Genomic DNA, 26,014 nt, shown 5'->3' with positions numbered 1-26,014 from the left:
TGATTACCACATTAAGAACAGAAAATACTAAATGTTTTAAATATTTGTTTAGACATGGACTTCAATTCCATATTTTGGTCAGTTAATAAAGTATCAAGACAAAAATGAAGGAATGGAACAAGGACGTTAAGATAAGAAAAAAGGGGACAGGAAAAGACAGAGGGTAAAGGACCAACAGGGAAACAGGTACAGTGTAAGAGACAGTGGGGAATAAAAGGGAAGTGGGGGTAGGAGAGGAGTAGACTGGAAATACAGAAAACGGTAGAGAAATAGGAAAGGTGGCAAAGAATAAGGGCAAAACCTAATAGACAAAGGTGCATTTGTACCAAAAAATTTATAACTGCCCTCCTGCAATCTGCAGCTCACCAGGGCCATGAATTTCAGAGTCTAAACTTCTCATCACTCAACTTTGAAATGTGAGTTAGCTGGTTAATTACTATTCACAGTTTTGGGGTTGTTTCCCTGTAATTAATTTTTCTTAGTCATAGTGGCAGAGGCCAAAACAAAAACATTCCTATTATTAGTTCAGGCCAAGGAGTGATCCTTTCCCATTAGCTCTATCCTGATACTGTCTACTATCTAAAGCAAGAGAATCCTTTCACAAAGGGAAGAACACTTTTGTGATATAAACAAATACCACATCATTTCATTATTATTTAAGTTGAAAATTTTTAACAGTACCTAACACAGTACTGGGCACATGGTATACAATCAAAATGGTACTTCTAAATTCAGCTTTTGAGGTTGCTGGGTTTTTTTAAAGTAGAGAATGTTAGTCTCATGAAAAGGGCATTCTGAAAGTTGGTGTTCTGATGTTCAAATCTATTTCTATAATCGATTACTTACATGTATTTTCCACTTCTGTGATACCATTTTTATCATCCTTTTTACTCCATCTTGACTTAATTAACAATATATTATTTGAATATCCTGAATTAAAGGACAGCTCTCAAAACCCCAGCAACTGTAAATAGCTATGGTGATGACTGCAGATCCTTGATCAATGCATTGCTGACCCCTCTCAGAATGGTTCTTTCACTTTCACTGCATCCCTGAGCTTTGTTTTTTTTGTTTTTAAAGATCTGAAGTAATAAAAACTCACTGTCGTGGCTAAAAGCAATGAGACACAGAAGAGGCCCTATTTTCAAACCTCTGGTAACGTCAGAAACAACAGATTAATCAAGGTAACTTTAAAGGGACAGGGTGAAGGAAGGAAATGGGACTAAGAAAATAATCCATGGTTCCCCCTGTTATCATAGAATAGCTAAGTGACAAGTGGCCAAGGCTATGTTCCTTCATTCTTCCCACTTTCTTCTCCATCTCCCTCCTTTTTTCTTTCTAATTTTTCTAGGATATGATGAAGAAGCAACTGCAAACATACAAGTAGCTGTATAGATATAGATATATTTCACTTTGCACAACAAAATGGGTCCTTAAAAAGTTGTATAAACCTATTATTTTGTAACAAATTGATCATGCTTCTCTCTATCATTTTTGAGATGCTTAATTTTCATTCCTGATTAATCATTAATTTTGGCTTTAGGTTTGTTTCTCTTCCCTCCTAAAACTAGACTGAAAAATAAAAGTCTGGAAACAAACTCTTAGATCCTTGGGGAGGTCACGATTTATGTAAATTCTCTGGTGACTTCCTGTTTAATGCAAAAATGTCTCTTTGAGCTTTGGGATTTTATATATCGTTTCCATAGAACTTAGCATGAGGAGTCACACCAACTATAACTAAGCTGGAGTAGCAGCAGAAAAACAATGTGATGTAGTTTATACTGGAAGATCCTCTCATAAAATGTCTTCCTCTACCATTAATAAGCCTATTCATAATGGGGCAGGGGGGTAAACATGTCTGAGGAGAGGGCGTAGCAATGGAAATGCCAGTGATTAAATTAAGAAGATTAATAATAATTGCTGGAGTAAAACAAAACAACCCAAACAAATGAATCTTTTGGAAGAAAGGGGTGTTGGGACAGGATCTGCAATCTAGGAAAAGGGAAAATGAGACAAGCAATTAATACTACAATTTAAGACTATACGGTGAGGAAGGATAATGAGGTAAGTTGATGCCTGAATAAATAGCAATTTCCAAAAAGTGGCATAAAGGTGCCAGGGGAGAGAAAACGTTTTGGGGAGAGAAAACGTTTTTAGGTACTTCTTATAATTAATTCAATTTATTTTGACTTACACAGACTATCTAAACTTTAAACGTTGATTCGTGAAAATAAGCAGGAATTTTTTGTCATTTATTTGTGTTCAGATGTGTATTTGGATCAGAAGTTGATGGCAGAACGCGATGGTAGAAGAAAACAGAGCCCCCATTTCAGGAGGAGGAAACAGAGGCACGTGGAGGAGAGTCTGAGAATGGGGTCAGCTGTCGTGACCTCAGAGCAGGACCTTGTAGAGTTGATTCCCATTTTGCTTCTCTACAACAGGAGGGGATACTGTGTAGGATGCCTTTTCTCTCATAGTCAGAAGTAGCTCAGGGTTATAAAGCATTATTAAGGTTTTACTTGCCCAACAGAATCCTCACACAACACCTAAAATCTAACCCCTGCTTTCATTAGCCTGAATCTGAGTTGTGCCCCACCCAGCACTCCGTCAAACACATCATGTGGCTGCGGGTAGAAAACAATCCTTTCCTTATAAAATGGAGAGCCTGCAAAGTAGGTGTTACCAGTGTGTGTGTGTGTGTGTTGCTACACCCAGTACTTTTTTTCAGAGTATTTATCAACTACATGGTGAAACACTTAGCATTTACATATGCTAATCAATTAAATTATTGATTCATTTATCAAGAACGATAAGTCTACAAGACATTCAAAGAAAAAAATTAACTCTGAGAAAGAAGGTTGAGAAAGGCAATTCACAATGTATCAAAGCATGAAAATAAAGATCTTGCTTTTCAAAAGACGTCCGTGAACGTACAAGTCATTATAGGACCTTTACGATATAGAAATAGTCAACAGGAAAACTGATCATCTTATTTAGTATGTAACATATGCATTTTCACTACTCTTTCTTCACTGACCCCTCCTCCACGGGTTTCATAATCTTTGCATTCTGTTCAACCAAAGATGAGACTATGTTCTAAGAAACTAATCATTTTCAGTCAATTTAAATGATCACAGGAATTGGCAAAGTGATAGAAATATACCAACCCCTTGAAAATAAGAAAGGAGCATTCCCCAATGTGTTCACTGACTCCAATATAAATAGATCCATTGTTCTTCCAGAAGTGGACCTTCCATAATGGCCAGCATAATAAATTTAATTCTAGCTCTGAAAAATATGTCATCTAATTCCCAATCTACAAAGCCTCCATTTTAGCATATTACTTAGACTTCTTTCTGATCTGGCTAGAGTCACACAGAAAACTGTCAAAAATATTCTGTCTGTCTTCTGTACTCATTTAAAATGAGAGAATAACTTCTTTGTTTGTCATAGTCACTGTAATATTGGAATTGGGAGAGTCTTGTAAAAATAAAAATTCATGAGTCAGTACATTCACATTCCATTAGCTACCCAGTCTATATATCTCATTCAAACCTAAAATTCTTCTCTCTTCTCACTCTCATCTGATGACCTTGCTTCCTATTTCATGGAGAAAAGAGAAGAAATCAGAAAGACGCAGACGTAGAGAATGGACTTGAGGACACGGGGAGGGGGAAGGGTAAGCTGGGACGAAGGGAGAGAGTGGTATGGACATATACACACTACCAAATGTAAAATCGATAGCTAGTGGGAAGCAGCCAAGTAGCACAGGGAGATCAGCTTGGTGTTTTGTGACCACCTGGAGGGGTGGGATAGGGAGGGTGGGAGGGAGATGCAAGAGGGAGGAGATATGGGGATATATGTATACGTATGGCTGATTCACTTTGTTATAAAGCAGAAACTAACACACCATTGTAGAGCAATTATACTCCAATAAAGATGGTAAAAAAAAAAATGAGAGAAGAAATCAGAAACTGAACTTCCACATGCCCTCACTACTTCACTGACATACCTGCACCCATGCCAATTCTCTGCTTCCTCAAGGACCATGGATGAACTCTTTGTTCTCCTGCATTCAGATCACTCTTGTTTACAGAAAGATTTTGCCCCTATGACTCTCCGCTTTCTCCTCTTAATCATTAATTTTTCTCCACTCTATGACATCATTGTCATTAACATCCAAACATTCTTTAACAGCACCCACCTTATAAATTACCTTCCCCTATCCTAAATTTCCTTGTTTCTCTGCTCTCTTTTGTAGTAAAAATTCATATTTTTATAGTAAAGTTGCCAAGTTTTCCCCACATAATGACTTAGGAATCCAAATTGCTTAACTTATATGATAGAATATTCCCTTTTTCTTACTACCATTCCTATAGACACAATCTGAGATCTGACAACCAAGTTCTCTCCTTTAATCAAGCTTCTTTCTCATTGGCCTGACAGAGACATTTCAATCATAATTTAAATAACAATGCTGTTGATAATATAAAGGCAGCAAAGAATCCAGCTGCTTCCTTTATAATCATACTGAACCCACAACAGCACTATCAGCAAAAACTGACTTCTCCATAAACTTTAGCAAATATGTTTTAAATAACTTCTAAGAAACAAGAATTAAGGGGTATGTTTACAATTAGTTCATATTACCATTAGGATGCTAATATCTATCACTAATTTTTTATATGATACTGAAAATAAATCATCCCAATGTAACTATACATAATATAGAATATATAATCTATTTTAATATATTTAAATGTTTTATATAGAAATATGTATTTTAGGGCTTCCCTGGTGGCGCAGTGGTTGAGAGTACGCCTGCCGATGCAGGGGACACGGGTTCGTGCACCGGTCCGGGAAGATCCCACATGCCGCGGAGCGGCTGGGCCCGTGAGCCATGGCCGCTGAGCCTGTGCGTCCGGAGCCTGTGCCCCACAATGGGAGAGGCCGCAACAGTGAGAGGCCCGCGTACCGCAAAAAAAAAAATGTATTTTAATCATATGAAAAAGGGGACATCCATCAATTAAGTTGACCTCATAAAATATGAACAGCATTATTTATTTAGGGAAAAGGAACTCTTCAAGGAAATCTCACACACTCAGTTAATACTCAATAAAAATCATTGCCCGATCAGAAGAACTCAGTAAGAAGGAAGATTATGCTGTTTTCCTTTCCTAGTAGGATGAACAATTATAATCTTGGTTTTACTGTTTAGAAAAATCTCAAATCATTCAATCAGATGGAAATAACAACTGAAATTAGATTCGTCCTTTGGCCAGTAATTTCTTGATTGTGAACTACAGAAGCAGGACAATGTAATTAGGTCCTGCTGCACACAGAATTTTGTGATTTTTCTGTATTTAGTCCAAAAGAGATCTCCTGTCAAAATTTGATTATGAATATAAGCAATGTAAAATATCATTTTATAATAAGTATTTACATACTTATTAGGGATTAATTGTAAAGTGACTATAACGTATGTATATTTCCAAATATTTCTGTAGTGTTGGACTGAATGTATGTCTTGGGCTACAAAAATGAAGGAAAGTGCCACCTAGAGGCAGCACTGGATTGCAGGCATTTGACGGCTGAACCTGAAACCAAAGAAGCTGATACGGAGTATAGTCACTGTTAAGTCAATATAATATATTGGCAAAATGTTGAATAAGGCTTAGCTTTTTAAATTAACTTTAATCCTTGATTATTTCCAGAACTGACTTCAGTATTCATCTAGTTTAACCAACTCACTTTGCAAATCAGGAAACTGAAATTCAGAACTGTTACAGGATTGTCCCAAGGTTGCCCTGTAGTAAATGAGAGAGCTGGGCTGGCACCAAGTTCCTCACTCTTTCTCGAAAGTAATTAATCCCATTCATTTGGAAAATGTGCTAAACAAAACAGTATCAAAAATGTGTGAAAGTATTGTTCTACAGTGTATAAAATAATTTTGAGGTTTGAAAATTACTGTATATCTTTTATTTATAAGCCAAAGAGGCTGCGAACAATAAACGAGCTTTTATAATACATTTTCTAAACTGTAATATTTTAATAAGAATATAAGTGTGCCTTTCATAAAGTCTAATTTATGGCTCTTGAAGTGTGTTTAATTGGCAATAAGCCTTTTCAAGATACAGAAGATACAGTCCCTTTCCACTAAAGTCTAATTAAATTAGTTATCTGTGTCTTTAATGCAAACATTCATTCTTTTTCATAAAAAAATCTATTGAAGAGGAAGATGTAGTTTGATACCAAGTATAGGCTGAATATGGAAGTACACATTGATTTTTAAAATCTCATTCTAACATGGTAGAATCTTATCTGGGTCAGAGTAACAGAATACAAGCTAAATGTTAGAAATAAAGAATGTATTTACTATTTATTGAGCTACGCTTTACGAAGTTTTATGTTAGACACTTTTAATACTTCATTTCACTTTAATTTTATTGCAGAAAATTTGATTTCACACATCTAACTTTCACCAAATCCCTTTAAAACAAGCATAAAGAGATTTTGTAGAAAATTAAATACATAAAAACCCAAGAAAGAGAGAACAGGAGCAAAGATAACAAAAAAAAAATTGTGGAAACTGTAAAGCAATTGGTTGATTAATGAAAAATTTAGCAGACTGAGAAAAACTAAGTCCTAAGGCCAACAGTGGAGAAAGCTGAGAACTGTCTGGAATTACACTACAGAATCCCCAACAGGCTCAGAAACTGGGATTTCCAGGTACTTCTGGATGTGGGTGAAAAGAATAAGGAAAACTGGCAAGTCTGTTTAGAACGCAGCCAGACCCTTAGATTCATCTTCCCACTCTCCTCAGCTGGGACACTTTCCCTCCCCAGTCCTGACAAAAGACTGGAGGTTTATTCTCTGGGGAAGGTTAAACAAGTCTCTGGACTGGAAGACACTCAGATAATTAAATGAAGAGCTCCCAGAAAACAAAAATGATAGCAACAATAAAAAACTAAATAGTAGGGCTTCCCTGGTGGTGCAGTAGTTAAGAATCTGCCTGCCAATGCAGGGGACACGGGTTCGTGCCCTGGTCTGGGAAGATCCCACATGCCGCAGAGCAACTAAGCCCGTGAGCCACAACTACTGAGCCTGCGCGTCTGGAGCCTGTGCTCCGCAACGGAAGAGGCCACGACAGTGAGAGGCCCGCGCACCGCGATCAAGAGTGGTCCCCGCTCACCGCAACTGGAGAAAGCCCTCACACAGCAACGAAGACCCAACACAGCCAAATATAAATAAATTAATTAATTGGGGGAAAAAAAACTAAATAGTACTGATGGATGATTAAGTAAGTTGAGAAAATCTGTTACAAAGGAGAGAAAAAAAAAACCCAAAGATATGCAACATATAAAATACTCAGACCAAGTTTCCAATATCTAAATAATAGGAGGTCCAGAAAGGGAAATAAATCATCAAAGAAATAATTCGAGTAATTTACCTTTAAACATTTGAAATTGCAGAATTTGCAGAATTTACAGAATTAAAAAATCTACTCACTGAGAGGTTAGCAAAATGCATAAAAAGTAACCACATCAAGACATTCCATTATGAAATTTCATAATATTGAAAATGAAGATTCTGACAGCTTCTCCAGAGTGGGGGGAGGGAAACTCAGCTCAAACATAAAGGGTTAGGAGCCATAAAGGCTTCAACTACTCAGCAGCAAACCAGAAAGCTATACATTCTTCAAAGAAGACTTAGACATGTGTGAACAGTTAGGGGGTGTTAAACGGAATTTACACAGGCATACAAATAAACATGGGGCATACCAATCTCATCAGAATGATGGCATAACTATGTTGGGAGGATTGAACAACAGAAGGATGTCACTGAAGTTTGTGGGGGAAGGGGAAGAAAAAAGAGCTACATTTTCATTTTTCAGGTGTGAAATCAATAAATAATACCAAAAACTAAAATCAAGAAGCAGTAATATAATCATATTATTTATCATTTAACTGAAAGTAATTAGCAAATAATCAGCTTAAAGATGTGAAAGCGGCTGCCTGTGGACAGACCAAATGAGAGGAGGTGCGGAGGCAGGGCGAGTGGCAGACTTCTCTTCCTAATAAAGCTTGTAGATCTACTAGATTCATCAAACATGTACATGTACACATTGAGTATGAAAGGCTCATTTATATTTGCTAAATTAAATCTAAGTTCTATAACCCTTGGAAATGTAAAAGTAATGAAAAACAGGAGTTAATGGGTGGAAGTAGATGTGGAGGAAGATATAGGGGCAGTAAATCTCTTATCTTACACAGTAGGAAATCAAGGGGCACTGTCAAAAATGTATGAGTCAAGAAATAGAATTTTTATGAAGCTAAATAACAAAAGAATTTTTTTCATGTGCTTGGTAGGGATTGGAAGTGGGGAGAGAAGATAAGTGAGCTAAATTTCTCTCATGTCATAGAGGGGAATCAAAAGCTATTTTTAAATTGACATATTAACAAATAAAGTATATGCATATTATTTAAGACTCGGATTTAAGCTCCAGAAAAACGAACCATAAAATGGTTAAAAATAATCACTTCTGGTGAGTGGGAATGAAGGAAAGTATATTGAACCTTACTTTTCATTTAGCATCCTCTTTGGTGTTTGAACTTGTATTTTGGCACATATTGTTGGTATAATAATTAAATAGACAAATAAAAATAAATCTATTAATAAATACTGGGTGGGTCAAAAGGTTCCTTCGTTTTTTTTCCGTAAGATGGCCCTAGTAGTGCTTAGTTGTCTTTAACTTCATTCGAAACAATTTTGTTAGATTCTACGTAACAGCTGTCATATCAGCATGAATTTTTAAAAAAGACATCAAAATTGGTGAATTTTTGTGTAGCCATTTTAATATTGAAGATGGAAGAAAAAAGCAATATTTTCGGCATATTATGCTTTATTATTTCAAGAAAGGGAAAAACGCAACTGAAATGCACAAAAAGATTTGTGCAGTGTATGGAGAAAGTGCTGTGACTGACTGAATGTGTCCAAAGTGGTTTGCGAAGTTTCGTGCTGGAGATTTCTCACTGGACAATGTTCCACGGTCGGGTAGACCAGCTGAAGTTGATAGCGATCAAATTGAAACAATAATTGAGAACAATCAACGCTATACCACGCGGCAGATAGCCAACATACTCAAAATATCCAAATCAAGCGTTGAAAATCATTTGCACCAGCTTGGTTATGGGAATCGCTTTGATGTTTGGGTTCCACATATTAAAGTTAAGCAAAAATACCTTCTTGACCATATTTCCTCATGCAATTCTGTACTGAAATATAATGAAAACATTCCGTTTTTAAAACAAATTGTGACGGGCGATGAAAAGTGGATACTGTACAAGAATGTGGAATGGAAGAGATTGTGGGGCAAGCGAAATGAACCACCACCAACTACACTAAAGGCCGGTCTTCATCCAAAGTAGCTGATGTTGTATATATGGTGGGATTGGAAGGGAGTCCTCTATTATGAGCTCCTTCCAGAAAACCAAACGATTAATTCCAACAAGTACTGCTCCCAATTAGACCAACTGAAAGCGGCACTTGACGAAAAGTGTCCAGAATTAGTCAACAGAAAATGCGTAATCTTCCATCAGGATAATGCAAGACCGCGTGTTTCTTTGATGACCAGGCAAAAACTGTTACAGCTTGGCTGGGAAGTTCTGATTCATCCGCTGTATTCACCAGACATTGCACCTTTGGATTTCCATTTAGTTTGGTCTTTACAAAATTCTCTTAATGGAAAAAATTTCAATTCCCTGGAAGACTGTAAAAGGCACCTGGAACAGTTCTTTGCTCAAAAAGATAAAAAGTTTTGGGAAGATGGAATTATGAAGTTGCCTGAAAAATGGCAGAAGGTAGTGGAACAAAAGGGTGAATACGTTGTTCAATAAAGTTCTTGGTGAAAATGAAAAATGTTTCTTTTATTTTTACTTAAAAAACCGAAGGCACTTTTTAGCCCTCCCAGTAATAGAGCAGATGATCACATCCTATCTAGTTTTATGTCTAGATTTTCACATATGTTTATTTGGATAATATTTTATAAAGAGACAGCAATTTCTGTTTCACAGCTGGTCTGTAGCATAAAAGATACAAATGCTGATTTATGATATTTTAGTCTGGTTTTTATTTTTAATCCACTATGTAAGTACAAAGATTGGTAAAGTACTGTCTGGTCAAAATATGTTGATGCCAGGGTGTATACTTAATAAAAGAATTCTATAAAAAGGATCCTTCACATCTAGAACCAGAAAATCTCACACAGTAATTCACTGTAATTTACCTCCTCAAAGCACTGCAGGCCTATATAACCCTCCAAAGGGAGATACTGCAGTTTTACACACAGTGAATACTTCCATTGTCCTAATGCTACCCTTGTCCTACTTCTATGCTTATAAACATGGCACTATTTTTACCTTGAATAATGCATGGCTTGGTGGCCTGCAATATTAAAATAGAAGTCTGTTGTGTGCTTCATCTCATTGGTGTGCCCAGTGGCCTCAATCCAGTGTCCTATTGGGAGACAGTAAACACCATCCACCAAGTTGTTTTCATTATAAATACAGCAACGGTCGTGGTGAGGCCCATTGCCTAGAACAAGAAGAAATGACAAACAAAGCAATTACATCAATGTTTTGCTTAAACAGCCACAGAGTTGCTGATGCAAAATTAATAGTAAGATGAAAATAAATACAAAGCTGCATAATCTACAGATTTCAGTATAAACAAAAATAGACTAGAGTAATAGGGAACACAGTAACAATTTGTAGAGTTACTTGTGAATTTCATAGAGTCCTATGCTCCCTTTGAATACATGAATATTTCCAAAAGCATATGAACTCAGAATTTCTTGGGACCTTTCAGTGCCTTAAGAGCCTGTTGTGAGTCATTTTGTAGCCTGATAAGCTGCTGAAAAGGGTTTTTAAAGCCATTAATGTCCCTGCGCTGCATACTTTTATCTTCCTGGTATGCAAATTTATGACTAAAATCAGTAATAAAGTGTTTCAGTATCAGCTTAAGCAATCAATTTTAAAAAACACATTAATAAATAATAAAACAAATATCACATCCAATCCAGTTTGCATGTAAATCAGTGGTTAGTATTATCTTCAAATGGGAAAACTAAGTATCACAGAGATTAACTAGCTTGTCCAGGGTCACAGAACTAATAAGTGCAGAGCTATCAGTAAACTGATACCCCTAGACCCCAACTTTCAGGCACCTGACACCTTCATGCTGTTTTCCGCCTACTTCACAAGCACCAAGACACACATCCTCTTTCCAGTGAGTGGAGCAAAAGAGGCAGAGACAGAAGAACATGTCTCTGAAAACACTACTTGCCGATATCACAATTCTCCCCAGTATCAACTACACTAGTAAACAGACCTTTTCTTTCTATGAAACTTGTAATTTGTACATTATTTTTATTAGCCCTTATGTGACCACCCCATTGCAAATAATTCTTTTCCTTAAATTACCTAATTTCCATATATTGTCATTTATAAGAAAAACATGTAAGCAAAATAAAACGGGAAAAGTCACATTTATTATGAATATGAAAATTTGACTCATTCGTTCCTTGCTCTATCTTACAAAACATTTTACCTAAGGTTATTTGGCATAAAATCTCTTTTAAAAAATCCTTAAGTCATTGGGCATTTCTTTAGAATGTAACTCCCTTCCATCAGATAGAAGGTACAGGATGGCTCCTTTAATACATCATCATTGATCTTCCCAGCTCAGACTCCTCTTTTTCTCTTGATGGCTACAAGGCACTACACCTTGTAACTGCCCTATTAACCTTGATATTTAATAGATGAAAATCAAACTATACTAGCAATTTCAGTTCTAGAAGTATATCCAACAGAAATATAAGATTAAAGAAAGATACATAGATGCATACGTGTGTGTGGCAATACTATTTTAATAGCAATACTGTAAACTACGTAAGTTCATCTATACATTTTTCCACAAATATTTATTGAATGTTCACTATATGACAGGCATTATACTAAGTCATGTTAAAGATTTAGGTATTTCCCATAAGAGCAATGAAACATTAAAATATTTTAAGCAGACAGGTGACATGACCACATTTTTATTTTGAAAATATCTCTCTGGTTATAGAGTAAAATATTAATTCAAGCACAATGAGATTAGAAATAGAAAGTCCATTTAGGAAAATACTGCATTAACCCAGGAAAGAGATGGTAAAAGCTTGGATGTAGAAATGGAAAGGAGTGGGAAGATTCAGCAGGGAAAAGCCACAGGACTTGGTGATTAATTTGATATGGGAGGTGAAGAAAAAAGGGAACCAATAATGACTCCTAGGCTTCTGGCAAATACAAGTCAATATATAGTGGTACCAGTCACTGAGATGTGAAATCTGGAGGAGTTGCAAGGAAAGATCATCAATCTGGTTTTGGCATTTGGGGCTTGAAGTGCTATTTAGATACAAAAGGAGATGTCAAGTAGAGAGTTAAGATTTATTGATTTGACACTCAGACCAGAGATCTAAACTAGAAAAATAAGTTTATGAGTCATCTAAGTATAGACGGCAATTGAGACAAAGATATAGGTGAGTCACAAAGAAAAACAATATTTTATACATTCTTTTATTTTTAATTTTTATTTATTCATTTATTTTTGGCTGTGTTGGGTCTTCATTGCTGCGGAAGGGCTTTTCTCTAGTTGCGGCAAGCGGGGACTACTCTTCGTGTGGTGCATGGGCTTCTCACTGTGGTGGCTTCTCTTGTTGCGGATCACGGGCTCTAGGTGTGCAGGCTTCAGTAGTTTTGGCTCACGGGCTCTACAGCGCAGGCTCAGTAGTTGTGGTGCACGGGCTTAGTTGCTCCGTGTCATGTGGGATCTTCCCGGACCAGGGCTTAAACTCATGTCCCCTGCATTGGCAGGAGGATTCTTAACCTCTCCGCCACCAGGGAAGCCCCGAAAAACAATACTGATTGAGAAGAAAAGCCTTCTAGAACCAAGTTTAAAAGCATCTCAACATTTAAAAGCTGGACAGAGGGATGAGCTTACAAAGGAGGCACAGAAAGAGAAGCTGGAGAGGAAAACTAAAAGTGAGTAAATGAGGTGGGGAAGCATGATTGAAACTGTAAACATAGACTAAAAACTTGATGGATGCATGTCTGACTGTTAACAGTAGTTATATCTGAAGAATGTAATTGGGATGGAAGGACTACTTTCAACTATTTTGAATCCATTGGATTTGCTACAAAGGGAAGGTATTACTTTTTAGTAATAAAAGAATAATATCTACGGCTCTTACTGTTCAGTATAAGAGGCTTACAACAATTTAAATGTTGTAACTTAAATAAATTTAATTATCAAGGAGCTCAAATATACATAAATTACACTGTTCAAGCAAAAGTATGTATGTAACATTGACTTCCTAAGAATTCTTCATTCCTAGAATTAGTTTTCTGAATTATTCATTTTTACACATACATGTTTTAGGAGAAGTAACAAGACACATCTCTCTCTCTCAGCCAGGGAGGTATCAGTGCAGGTGTAGGGAGAGCAGGAACTCCCAACCCATTCAGTAGTAATAAGGAGTCCAATCCCTCCAGCTCTCAATGCAGATTGGGTGAGGAACCTGGGTAATGAGGTAGTATCCCCACTCTCCTGCTGGAGCAGCATCAGAGGAACCCAGTTAAACCAAAAGGGGTTTGATAAGATGTACAGTCTCATTATATGATACTCAGAATGTCGAGGTTTCAATACAAAGTCACTCATTATATCAAGAATCACAATGATCTCAAACTGAATGAAAAAGAAAAGCTCAAAAGATGCTAACATCAAGATGACAGAGATGTTAGAACCATCTGACAAAGATTTTAAGCTTCAACAATCCACTGAACACATTTGAAACAAATGAAAAATCACAAAGTCTCAGCAAAGAAATAGAAGATGGAAATAAGAACTAAATGGAATTTTAGAACTGAAAAACATCAGTATTAACAATTGAAATAATAACTTCAGGGGAGAGCAGAATGGAGGGGACAAAGGAAAGAATTAGCAAGCTGCAAGATAGAACAACAGAAATTACCCAATCTAAGCAACAGAGAGAAAACAGATTAAAAAAAAAAAAAAAAGAACAGAGACTTAGGGACCTGTGAGACTATAACAAAAGATGTAACATTCCAGTAATTGGAGTCCTAAAAAGAGATGAGAAAGAGGGTATGGTGGAAAAATATTTGAGAAAAATAATGTCTCAAAACTTTCCAAATTTGCCAATAAGCATAAATCTACAGGTTCAGGAAGTTGCACAAACTCCAAACAGGGTAAACAAAAAGAAATCCATGCCACAACACATCATAATTAAATTTCTGAAAACTAAATGCAAAGAAAAATCTTGAAAGTAGCCAGAGAAAAATAACAATTTAGGAAAACAACCATTCTAATGTCAGTAGGCTTCTCAAAAAAAATGGCTAAACAGAAGATCTCTATAAACAGAAAGGAAATTGTTGAACATCAGGAAAGAAGAACACGGTAAGAAAATATGGGTAAATACAATAGACTTTCTTTCTCCTCGTGAGTTTCTAATAAAAACTACAATGCTCTCTGATGTGGCCCTACATGGATGTAGCGGAAATATTTAAGGCAGTTATATGGAGAAGGGCAAAGAAATAAAGAGGGAAATATGATTCCTCCAATTCATTTAAACTGTCAAAATGATGAAACCAGTTAACTATGACAAGTTATGTTTGTACAATGTAGGTAAATCAAAACGGAATTCTAAAAAATGTTTAAGTATGAACCATATTGCCATAAGAAGGCAGAGAAAGGAAACAGAGAGAGAAAAAAAAAACCTCAGAAACAAAAAATAAAATAGCAAACTTAAGTCCTAACATACCAATAATGTCGTTAAATGTAAACTGTCTAAATAAATACACATTAAAATACAGAGATTGTCAGAACAGATTTTTTTTTAATGAACCAGCTATTTGCTGCCCAGAAGAAACTCACTTCAAATTATACAGGTAAGTGGAAAGTAAAAGTATAGAAAAAAAATGCACCATGCAAACATTAATTAAAAGAAAGCAAAAATGGTTATATTATTATCATGTAAAGTAGAACCTCAGAGCAAAGAAAATCAGAGATAGGGAGGGAAACTATATGGTGCCCAAAGTATCAGTCCAACGTGGATGGACCTTGAAGGCATTATGCTAAATGAAATAAATAAGACAGAGAAAGACAAGTACTATATGATCTCACTTAAATGTGGAATCTACAAAACAAAACACAGAAAAAGTGTTAAGATGTCTTTAGTGATTGAATGATTTAACAAATTGTGGTACATCGGATACCATAATTTAGCCAAAAAAAGGAATGGCCTATTGATAATGCAATAACCTAGGTGAATCTCCAAAAACTTATGCTGAGTGAAAAAAATGCCAGTTCCACATACTGTATAATACCATTTATATAACATTCTTGAAATAAAAAAAAAAAATTATAGAGTTGGAGAATAGTTTAGTGGTTGCCCGGGGTTAGAGGTTGGGGAAGGAAGAAAGTAGGTGAGGCTAAAAAACAGGAACATGGGAGATCCCTGTGGTGATGAAAATGTTACCATTGAGGGAACTGGTAAAAGATACACAGGATCTTTCTGTATTATTTCTTACAATTGCATGTGAATATACAATTACTTCAAAATAAAAAGTTTAATTAAAAAATAAATAAATCTTGGTTTGTCTGTTTTTTCCAAATAGACTGGAGAATTTTTAAGTTTCCAACTCACTTTCTTTTCCATAGGACTGGCCTAAGAGTACAATGTATAACACATTGTTTACTACCACAGTAATCATTTACGCCTAGAAGTTCAGTTGACTTTTCCAGGTCTCTTCTACCTCATAAAGGAGTCAGTTGGCTGTGTTGTAACAAGGTTTAAGGAGTAACTTTGTGGCTTCTTTGGAGGGGGGATGGGGGTGGGGAGGGAGCCTGTAGGAGGTGAATTCTCTGTTCCATTGGAGCCGCCCATTGCCAGTCATTCATTAGTATTAATTTAAAATAAATAAACATGCAAACAACTCACTAAGGCAGGATAAACTAACATGTGTTATTGGCAGAAAAGTAGAAAACGGTTGGTTTAATTAACAATAAACACCTATTTCCTTAGAGCAGATTTGGCCATAATATTATTTGTTCACTGAAGCAAGTTAGGTAAGTTAAAATAAAGCAAATAAATGTGAAGGAGTAAGAGGCCTGCTTTCTGCCACTCCAATTAAAGACAGAGAAGTAAGAAACCTCAAAAATTTAAAAATCTGGACTAACACATTATTTTAAATAGTTCTATAAGTTTGAAAGTTCAAGTTAAAAATGACTTTTCTTATAAACTCAGAAGGCTTGAAATTATATTGGACAAGGAAAATCTATTGGATAGTGTAGTCTACTTAAAATTAAAATTCTAATTATTTTGCATATATTATTTGATTTGAATCTATCCTCTTTGGAGTTTAATTACCTTGCAGTTTTTATTTCCAGCACATGAACATCAATTTTGAACCTAACACATTAATCTCTAATTTTAGCTAGTAATTCACCCAAATCAGATCTCTCTCATGCCCCATCTGTTACTTACTACTTCAGAAACCACTGGTGCATAAAGCTGTACAAATATGGTATAATCATTACCAACTCTGGTATTTTGATTTTCTGTTCCAATGGCAAAAGCAAAACAAACTAAAATGCAAAAAATCTTTTTGTTCAACCAACTGCCTCTTTAAGAGAGTGGATCCTGTTCCGCTTGAGCACTTTGGTAAATTGCAGTATGCAACCGTAGAAAATAGCTGAGTTTGGGAGTAGCAATGGGAGACAGGTAAACTGCATGATAGAATAGAGGACACAGGTGCGATCAACAAAGGAGAAGATGGGGAAAAATGGTGTGAAGATTGAGAAGGAGAAGGAAAGGTGAGATGGAGAAAGAGAAGAGAGAAGGCAAGATGCAGCTGGCAAACTACATAAAGTGAGTAATCAAACACATTGGTCATGAGACCACCAGAGAGCAGGTAAAGGCAAGCATTTTAACACTTAATTTAAAATTGTTTTTGCCTTTCTGTAATATTCCTCTCTACTCCTCCCACCCAACCTTCAATTCAACCTACTGCATTCACACACAAATTTCTTGCATGGAGAGACAGAGAGGATAGTCCATTAATGAAAATTTATTTAAAAACTCAATTTCTTGCCTGTGTTGATGATGTATAACAGGGCAACAAGAAGCTTTATCTGCTAAGCAGAGCAGAAGCAGGAAAGCAAATGTAAATCCTTACAGGAGGATTTAAACCTTCCCTCCTACACAGGCATCTTAAAGAGGGTTCCATCCTCCCCAATCTATAGGAACAGGGACTTAGATAGATATACATAGATATATAGATGTATAGATATTTAGATATATAGATGTCATAAGGAGGAAGATCACAGTTAAAATCTAACTTATGTAATTATACAGTCTTTACAAGCTTTCAGAATCTGTACACACACAACAAAATAAAATTTTAAGGGGCTTCCCTGGTGGCACAGTGGTTGAGAGTCCACCTGCCGATGCAGGGGACACAGATTCGTGCCCCGGTCCGGGAAGATCCCACATGCTGCAGAGCGGCTGGGCCCGTGAGCCATGGCCGCTGAGCCTGCGCTTCCAGAGCCTGTGCTCCACAACGGGAGAGGCCACAACAGTGAGAGGCCTGTGTACCGCAAAAAAATAAATAAATAAATAAAATTTTAAGAAAGAAAACAAGGAAAGCTAATAAGGAAGTAATAAATAATACAAGATTTAGGAAGAATATTTTGATTTACAAGATTTTTATCTCATTTGATTATAGGAACGCAAAACCCTTAAATGCAAAGAGTTAATTAGACGACACTTCATGCTAATGGTAAAAAAATGAAATTTGGCTAATGAAAATTAGGAAATCAATGACTACCTGCGGGTATGAAAAAAATTCTATACTAACTCAGGTAGGTATGTAGACAAAAGTCCAGTTTCTATATAATAATATTGCATTAAAATAATAGGAGGTGTATATAGTCGAGTGCCATGCCAAGAATTAAAGCTAAAATAACTCCTAGGAAAAATCCAATACAAAACAATCCAACAAATTCAGGAAAGAGCTCCAAGAGTTTTGGTTTAAAATAATTATAATGACTACAAAGACACTTAGCAATGATGAAAATAGGAACTAGATTTAGAGATAATAAGGTTTTTCTACAATAGATAAGAAAATATTATTGTTAAGGAGGCTAGAGTTTGGAGGACCAGAAAGGAAAACATCAAATGTGACAGGATGATTACTGTAACGAATCAAACATCTGACTCAGGGTGTGTGTGTGTGTGTGTGTGTGTGTGTGTGTGTGTGTGCGCGCGCGTGTGTGCGTGCATGCATGCAAATATGTATATGTGTGTGTGACTGTCTTTCAAGGTAAAAAACTGATTATTATTGGTGATCATTATTTTTATGGCGAATAGTAAGTTGAAATGTGATATATAAGTGTCATCCTTTCTGTAAATCTGTACACTGTCTAACCCTTTCAGTCAAAATTTAGACAATTACTTGATAGAACCACAAGTCAGGGGTCTCCAAGCTTTGTACATAATAGGTCTGGCCTCACTTGCTCTCATTAATAATCAGACTTAAAACGATTCACATACTCTTCAAATGCTATGAGACGACAAAAGTCCTTGAGATGGTTGTTTAGTAGGCAGGTGTGATGTGTTGGTTCTCTCAAAGGTGAGCTTGAGGTGTGCGGAAAACAGGAACAGCAGGAGTGATTAATAAAGCTTAGCCTTGGGTTCACTCTCTACCAAGTCTCCAGAGGGGATCTTTTAGGTAAAACTCCCCAAAGAGGCTTGATCAGTTCCAGCTAAGAATTAAAAAAAAAAAACTTAACACCTGCCAAGCCATACAGAGCAGAAAACATTAGAAGGGAAAATATCCATGATTATAAGAAGATATAGGTGAAGTGGAGGCTTAGATCAAGCTAGGTTGAAGAAATATAATTTTAAAATGGTTATGGGAAAAGCAAAATTCAATAGTTCTTTTCTTAAAGATTTACTAATAATTTAATATCTCATTGTTCTGAACTAAATTATGTACCCCCAAAATTTATGTGTTGAAGCTCTAATCCCCAATGTGCCTGTAGCTGGATATAGGGCTGTTAGGGAGGGAATTCAAGTTAAATGAGATCATAAGGGTGGTGCCCTAAACCAATAGGACTGGTGTCCTTATAAGAAGGGGAAGAGAAACCAGAGATCTTTCTCTCCATGCAGGCAAAGAGGAAAGGACACAGTGAGAAGGCAGCCATCTGCAAGCCAGGAAAAGAGTCCTCACCGGAAACCAAATCTGCTGGCCCCCTGACCTGGAACTTCTAACTTTCAGAACTGTGAGAAAATTAATTTCTGTAATTTAAGGCACCCAGTCTATGGTATTTTGTTATAGCAGTCTGAACAGACTAATGCACTCATATGTGTGAAATATTCTAGAATTTAATCCAGTTAATATCCAAGTATTATTGAGAGCTTGTTGTATATCCAGTCCTGTGGTAAACTGAGGTAGACAAATGAAATTTAAAACATGATTGTCACAATGAATTGACTATTGTTGATTAGACAAAGGTTACACAAAGCAATTAGTGAATGAAACTAAACTAAATGGTGAAAATAATTTTAAAACTACTCAGGACACTGATACATGAGCAAACTGTTCAAGGACTGCAAATAAGCTGCATCTCCAATGACATTTTTCAGTGTATGATGACTGGAATGCTATGTTGAGATTTATTTTAAGGAGTAATTGGCTCACTAGGAAACTATGATAGATTTGTGGTGTGTACATGGATACAGAAGACTAAAATAGAGTATCAGTATGAGCTACATCTACTGAGAAACGTTTTGTGATAAAGGGGATGGGTCTCAAACTGTGATGACAACAGAGTATGCTTTAGATACATAACAAAGAGCACAACAATGCATGAATGAGTATGATTCGAAGAAGAAAACAGATAACAAGAACAAATGTTTACTTCAGTGGGTAAAGTGACAACATAATATGGACTCATAGGGAGTTCATATTACTTACCAAATTCTAAAGCAAGCACTGTAAAACAACTGGATTTCATGACTTGGAAAAGCAAAAAAGAGAATTACCACTTTTCTAACCATTATTTAGGAAGTCAGACTTTTTTTATTGCAGACAATTTACATTAATTAGTGATTCATGAGGATACACACATCTTAAAATGGGAAGCATCTCAGAGATTGAAGATTCTCTTTAAAAACATCCCCAAAATGTCATGACCAGGCAATTATGCTTCCATTTAAAATTAAATACAATAACAGAGCTCTCCTTTTTATACAATTTTTAGAGAAAATCTGAAACTTAGATTGTTCTTAATAGGCTTACTCAAAGCATCAAGACTGAATTATTAATAATTCATTCAATGTGATGATAATCTAGAGAGAAGCCAAAAGATTTGACCACCTGATTTGAAGTGATCAAATCTTTTGGTAGCTAATAATGCCATGACTCAAGGGATTAAACAAGATGGGAATATTAAAATGCTCCATCTCTGCATAATTGGATATATTTCTACATACTGCGTTTACTTTCTATAGTCACATGCAGAGATGTTTATTCATGTGTGTCATGTATTTTTATTTGATTTCTCTAATAATTTTTAATGTTGATTTTCCTACTGTCATTTAAATAATTTTTATAATAGTGTCTAGACTTCTGTTGTTAAATTGTCAGGTCAATTTTTCTCTCCATAGCACTCTCAGAATTGACTAGAAATTTCATTGTGTTTCATTGTCTGAACACAAATCCAAGTCACACTATAAAAATAAAGCATCTATATTAATATTAGACTCACTATATGAAGCAAATTCCTCTAACCAAATTTCACTACTTCATTTGACATACTGTGAAGCCCATGACAAAAGCTCTCGTGTCACCTATCTTTGTGTACTTTAAGTCAAATAATGCTGAGGCAGAAGGCAATACCTTCCCTAGTAGCCATATCTCAAGTGTCCAACATTTGGATGCAAAGAACATAACTCTCATCCCAGGAACTCTGAAGAACATTGAGGATTATTTTACATTTAACCCCATCCTAACCCAGCTCACCCAGCAGACAGGCATTTTAGTAGTTTCATAGTAAGTAAATGCTTTGGCATGAAATCTCTCTTCAATTATGATTTTCTAGAATGTGGACTAAATGGTTTAATGAGACATTCCCTTGAGCTGATCTAGATCTGATGTGAAAACCATCTCTGCTTCATGCTTTGGTTTCTTCCAAGGCAAAAATATTTTTTTGATAGTATAGAGATACAGCTGATATAAACATCACAGAGGCACTGCTCTAGTTACTGAAAAGAAACTAGAAATGAACAGCTAATTGAATAAAGTGGTCAAACAGTTTTAAAGACTAAATTGTTTCTGAAATTGATAAGCCAGATTAAAACCTTTTTAATGAGACATATAGGCTGTAAAAAGAAAAGTGTCAATTAGGTAGATTATCTTAAAATTTACCAAAGCCATAAACTACACATGTATAAGAAAGCGTTGATAAAGAATTTTGCTTCTCTGAGTCCTTCATCTGACTACAAGCAACAGAAAAACTGACTAACAGTGACTTCAACAAATACACATATATCTCTCATGTAACAAGAGGTGCAAAGCCAGGCAGTCCAGAACTGGTGAAATACCAAGTGCCTTCTAAATGTCTGCTTTGCCATCCTTCACACATTGACTCTGTTGTCATGCTTGTCAACCCATGTTCAAAGGGTGACCTCTAAACATAATGTCTGACACTCCACTAGCCATGAAGAAGAGTGAAGCGCCCTTGTTCCTTTTCATGAGAAATTGAAAGCTTTCCTGGGAGCCTCACCCAAAAGACTTCTCACATCTCATTAGCTAGAACTAGGCAACACGGTCATCCTTAGACCAATTGTTAGCCAAGATGAATAAGAGTACCATAACTGATTAAAGTAATAATGTTTCATCCCACTGCTACCAAAACAAATCAGGATTTCTGCTATCCTAGGAAAGCTGGGGAAAACAAATGTTAATTAGGCCACTGATGGTAATGGTAGTGGTTTGGAACACATCATCTTTCTCCAGCAGATCATTTTGGAAGATAAACCACATTTCTTTAGGTAGCACTTGTCTCTACCTGATTTAATTCAATAGTACCCAATGCATTAAATTTTTAATTGTAAACTATTTTTAAATAAATCAACAGGAAAATAAATCAACTAAAAGCATTTTAAGGTTTTAAAACCTTAAAAATTGCCCATACACGATCCCCTCACCCAAAAAAAAAAAAAAGAAAAGAAAAAAGAAAAAGAGAGAGAGAGACTACAGGCTCTCTAGTTCTTGACTGTTCCTGTCTTGTATAACCTCTTTGCTATCACACAGACTCTCCTCCCTTCTACTCCTAGCCTTAAATCTCTCCACAACCTTCCTCTTCAAGTTTTCCTTTAGTCTCTGCCCCACCGCCATCTCTGACAACCTGATTTTTCTTCTAACTAGGCTGGTCCCCAACAAATACCCTCATTTCCCTATTCAGTCTTCAGGGGCCTACAATTTGGCATCTGCCCTCATCACCCCACTGGAAAAAAAACTTTAAATGAAGTCATCTCATGTCAGATTCATTTTTCACCTTTCTTTACCTGCCTGCAGCATGTAATGATAGTGGCCACTCTGTTGAAAGTCTCCTCTGTTGGCTGCATAATACTCTTTCCCAGGACGGCAGTATATTATAGCAGTTAAGTGCATGGACTCAAGGTCCAGACTCAGACTCCATCCCATGTTATACCATTTACTGTTTGTAAGTAGTATTAAGAAAGTCATTTAAGCAATCTGTGCCTCTGTTTTCCTGTTTGTGGAAAAGGGATTGTAGCACTATCTATGTCATAGGGCTGTTGTGAGGAAAGTCAATCAGATGATCCTTTTAAAGATTTAACCCAGGACCTACCACAGTTGGTGTTCAATAACAACTCTGTAAGAACTTTTGACTAGCCTTCTCTTACAACTCTTCCTCTCCTATTCTGTTTGCAAAACTGTTTACTGATTTGCAAAACAGGTATACCCCTAAAATAAGTTCAAATTGTTTTAACAGCTCTGTCCAGACCTACATGTTCCAAAGATAAGATCACCCATTTTTTTCCAGCAACTCACCTAGTTTACAAATTCTGATCAATCTCTTTCCAAACCATGCTAACTTCTCCCTAAAACCAAAACTAATTGAAACTCCCAAATCTTTTCACTTTGAATTGTTCTCAAAGCAAATTCTCTAGTTCTCTACCTTTATAAAATAACTTACTAATGCAAATACAAGACTTGACCTTTATTAATTTCTTCTCACTGGTTTATTCCCACTTTGGGATTTAATATTTTTCAAGACTGCTGCTCTCAAATGAAATAGCAACTCTCTCTCCCAGTTTTCTCTCATCAGCAAGATTGATAAGCATGCTTCCTAAATTACTAATAAAAAGATTTGGCAGGAAAGGACCTAGAATAAAGTGACTTGTGAAATGCCAGTTGCATTCACCCTCATGTTCCTACTGGTTTATTAATCAGAGCACTTTAGGTTCAGTTGTTCAACTTGCAATGAATCCACCTAACTAATCTATTAGCCAGCCAGTCATTTCCTAATTTGTAGACAAAGAAATTGAGAGGTTTTTCTAAAATCCTTAACTAAGATACACTGCTCCTCCATTTTTTCCCTTTGTCCAAATGAGGATTGATATTTGTTGAGGTCAAACTTCTAAAACAATTTTTAAACCTACTTTAAAATATGTAATGATGATGAAATACCAGAGGTTTTTTTTTTTTTTAACTACTGTGGGTCGTAAATCCTTTCGATAAGCAGTAAAAAGCTATGAATCATCTTCCACAAAAAATGTTTTTAACTGTTCATGCACACAGTGCAAACAGCGTATCACTATCCTGTATATTAGAAGAGAGGAAATTTGATTCTTAACTATGACCATAAGAGAAAGAAATGAAATTTTCATTAACATATCAATTCATGTTTAGACATCTATCTATTTAACATTTTTTTCCTCCGTGAAAACAGCAACAGTTTATTTGGCACAAAACTCTTAAAATTTTCTATCAAATGTCAGCCATTTAAAAATAAGATTTCTCTATCCACACCATTTTATAAGCAACTTTTCAACAGCCTAATTTTCAAAGCAGCTACTTTCTCTTGTGCAGAATGCAGTGATTACGGCAGTTTAAAACTGCACTGATGGTCTCCTTACAACTAAAAACTAGCAATCCATTATACTGCTAAAGAATCTTTATATTTTTTTCATGCTACAGGGAAAGACTGCTCTAGTAGACCTAGACCATCACTTATATGGAAGCCTTAATATCAACAGAAGTTAGCAAGGAATAACTTATCAAGCTTTACAAGTATACTTTTCCTATGTAACTCATCTTGTAGAATTAATTTTCTAAGAAATTCTGACGCAAAGTAAACTGATATGGAACCATGACAACATGTTTCACAAACATGTCATAGATGTCAAAAGATTCAGCATAACAACTTTATCATCTTAGGATACACAGGATAAAATAAGCATCGGTGGTATTACCAGTCAAAACGTCTACATGAGTTTATTGAAAAAAATTGTTAAAGCATTCACAAAAAAAGCCAGTGGCAAGATATTTGTAGGTGATTTTACTGATTTTAATTACCTACATCAAACTAATTTACCTACATCTGAGCAAAATTAGGTTACCTAACACTTCTTCCCAAAAGACGCAAAAGTTCTGCATAAATTGCTAAGCCTTTGCGATTGTCCTCACATATATGTCATTAAGTCACTTTTAAACAAATGGTAACAGTTTCTCAGAATTGTTTTGGGAGATAGGGAGTGCACAGGATGGGAAAGGGTAAAGATAAGGTTGGGAGAAAATGAGATGGTGATTAAATTCTTTTCTTTGAGATTAATGCAAACTATAAAATTATAGTAGAGTACAAGTGAAATACTGCCACCCAGTGGACTTAAAATATAAATAAAATCTTCAAATTTGAATGAAAAGATTGCCAAGAATTTCATATCACTTTTCAATTGGGATAATAGAGCTTAATAATTTTCAAAGTACTTTCAAATGTATTATTCCTCAAAAAAAAAATCCAGTGGGACAGATAGCAGGCGTGTGAGTATATTTTTTCCTGAGTCTGAGATTCTAGCAGATTCCATGACGACTGAGTCCTATGCTTAACCAGCAGCAAAGGAAGCGCTGGAGCCCAAAGCTTCTGGCTCTCAGTCCACTGCTGCTTACACCACACAGCTCCTCCTAAAGAGACTCTGACATTTCTTCCTTTGTCCAAACCCTGTATTTCATAGAGGAGGAAAGTGAGACTCAGAGATTATCAGGGTTTCTCAAACATTTCTAATATATAGACTGGCATATATAATCTATAGGAATATAGATTAAAGCAGAACCCTACTGTCATAAAAATTCTTGTATTTTTTCCTTTTAAAATTTCTGTGGAATCTGTGTTCTCTTCCATATCATATGCATGTCTGTTTTAATCCGAAAATAATGAGGTTTTTTCCTCAAAGATCTTTTACAAAAAGTGTTGCTTTAAGACAATGGTGCATTTCTATCCTGTGCTACAGACTCACTAGTCCAGGACCACATCAAAGATGGGAAGACAGAGAGTATGACTGTACTAGTTCGAGACACCGGGAAATTGCCTTGTTCAAGTTCATTCATTCATCAAGTACTTAATGAACACCTGCCAAATGCCCGGCATTGTTTTAGATCCTAGGACATACTGTGATAACAAACAACTCTAAGTTAGCAGTGGCATAGAAAAGCACTTCTCTCCCATGCTAGAGCTCATTGTAGATTGACTAAGTAGATTGACTAGTAGATTCACATTGCCACTATCTTCATATTGGGACCATCAGACAGAGCAATCATTTTTAGAACATCAATAGTAATCTCTTGTCAGAGAGAAAAAAGTGAGGCAA

General features: G+C 36.0%; 1 protein-coding gene across 4 annotated transcripts in view; it reads right to left on the bottom strand.

Moving 5' to 3' along the window:
* The window catches only part of EPM2A (EPM2A glucan phosphatase, laforin), a 105,354-nt gene that overhangs the window by 37,856 nt on the left and 41,484 nt on the right, over positions 1–26,014 (bottom strand). For all 4 annotated transcript variants that reach the window (XM_060167634.1, XM_060167632.1, XM_060167636.1 and 1 more), the window contains exon 2: positions 10,419–10,593. In XM_060167634.1, coding sequence (XP_060023617.1) covers positions 10,419–10,593 — 175 coding nt within the window. The remainder of the gene's footprint in view (positions 1–10,418; positions 10,594–26,014) is intronic.

Source organism: Lagenorhynchus albirostris, chromosome 12 (assembly GCF_949774975.1).
Source record: "Lagenorhynchus albirostris chromosome 12, mLagAlb1.1, whole genome shotgun sequence".
In the NCBI taxonomy this organism is placed as follows: domain Eukaryota; kingdom Metazoa; phylum Chordata; class Mammalia; order Artiodactyla; family Delphinidae; genus Lagenorhynchus; species Lagenorhynchus albirostris.
This window is presented reverse-complemented; position numbering and strand designations above follow the sequence as displayed.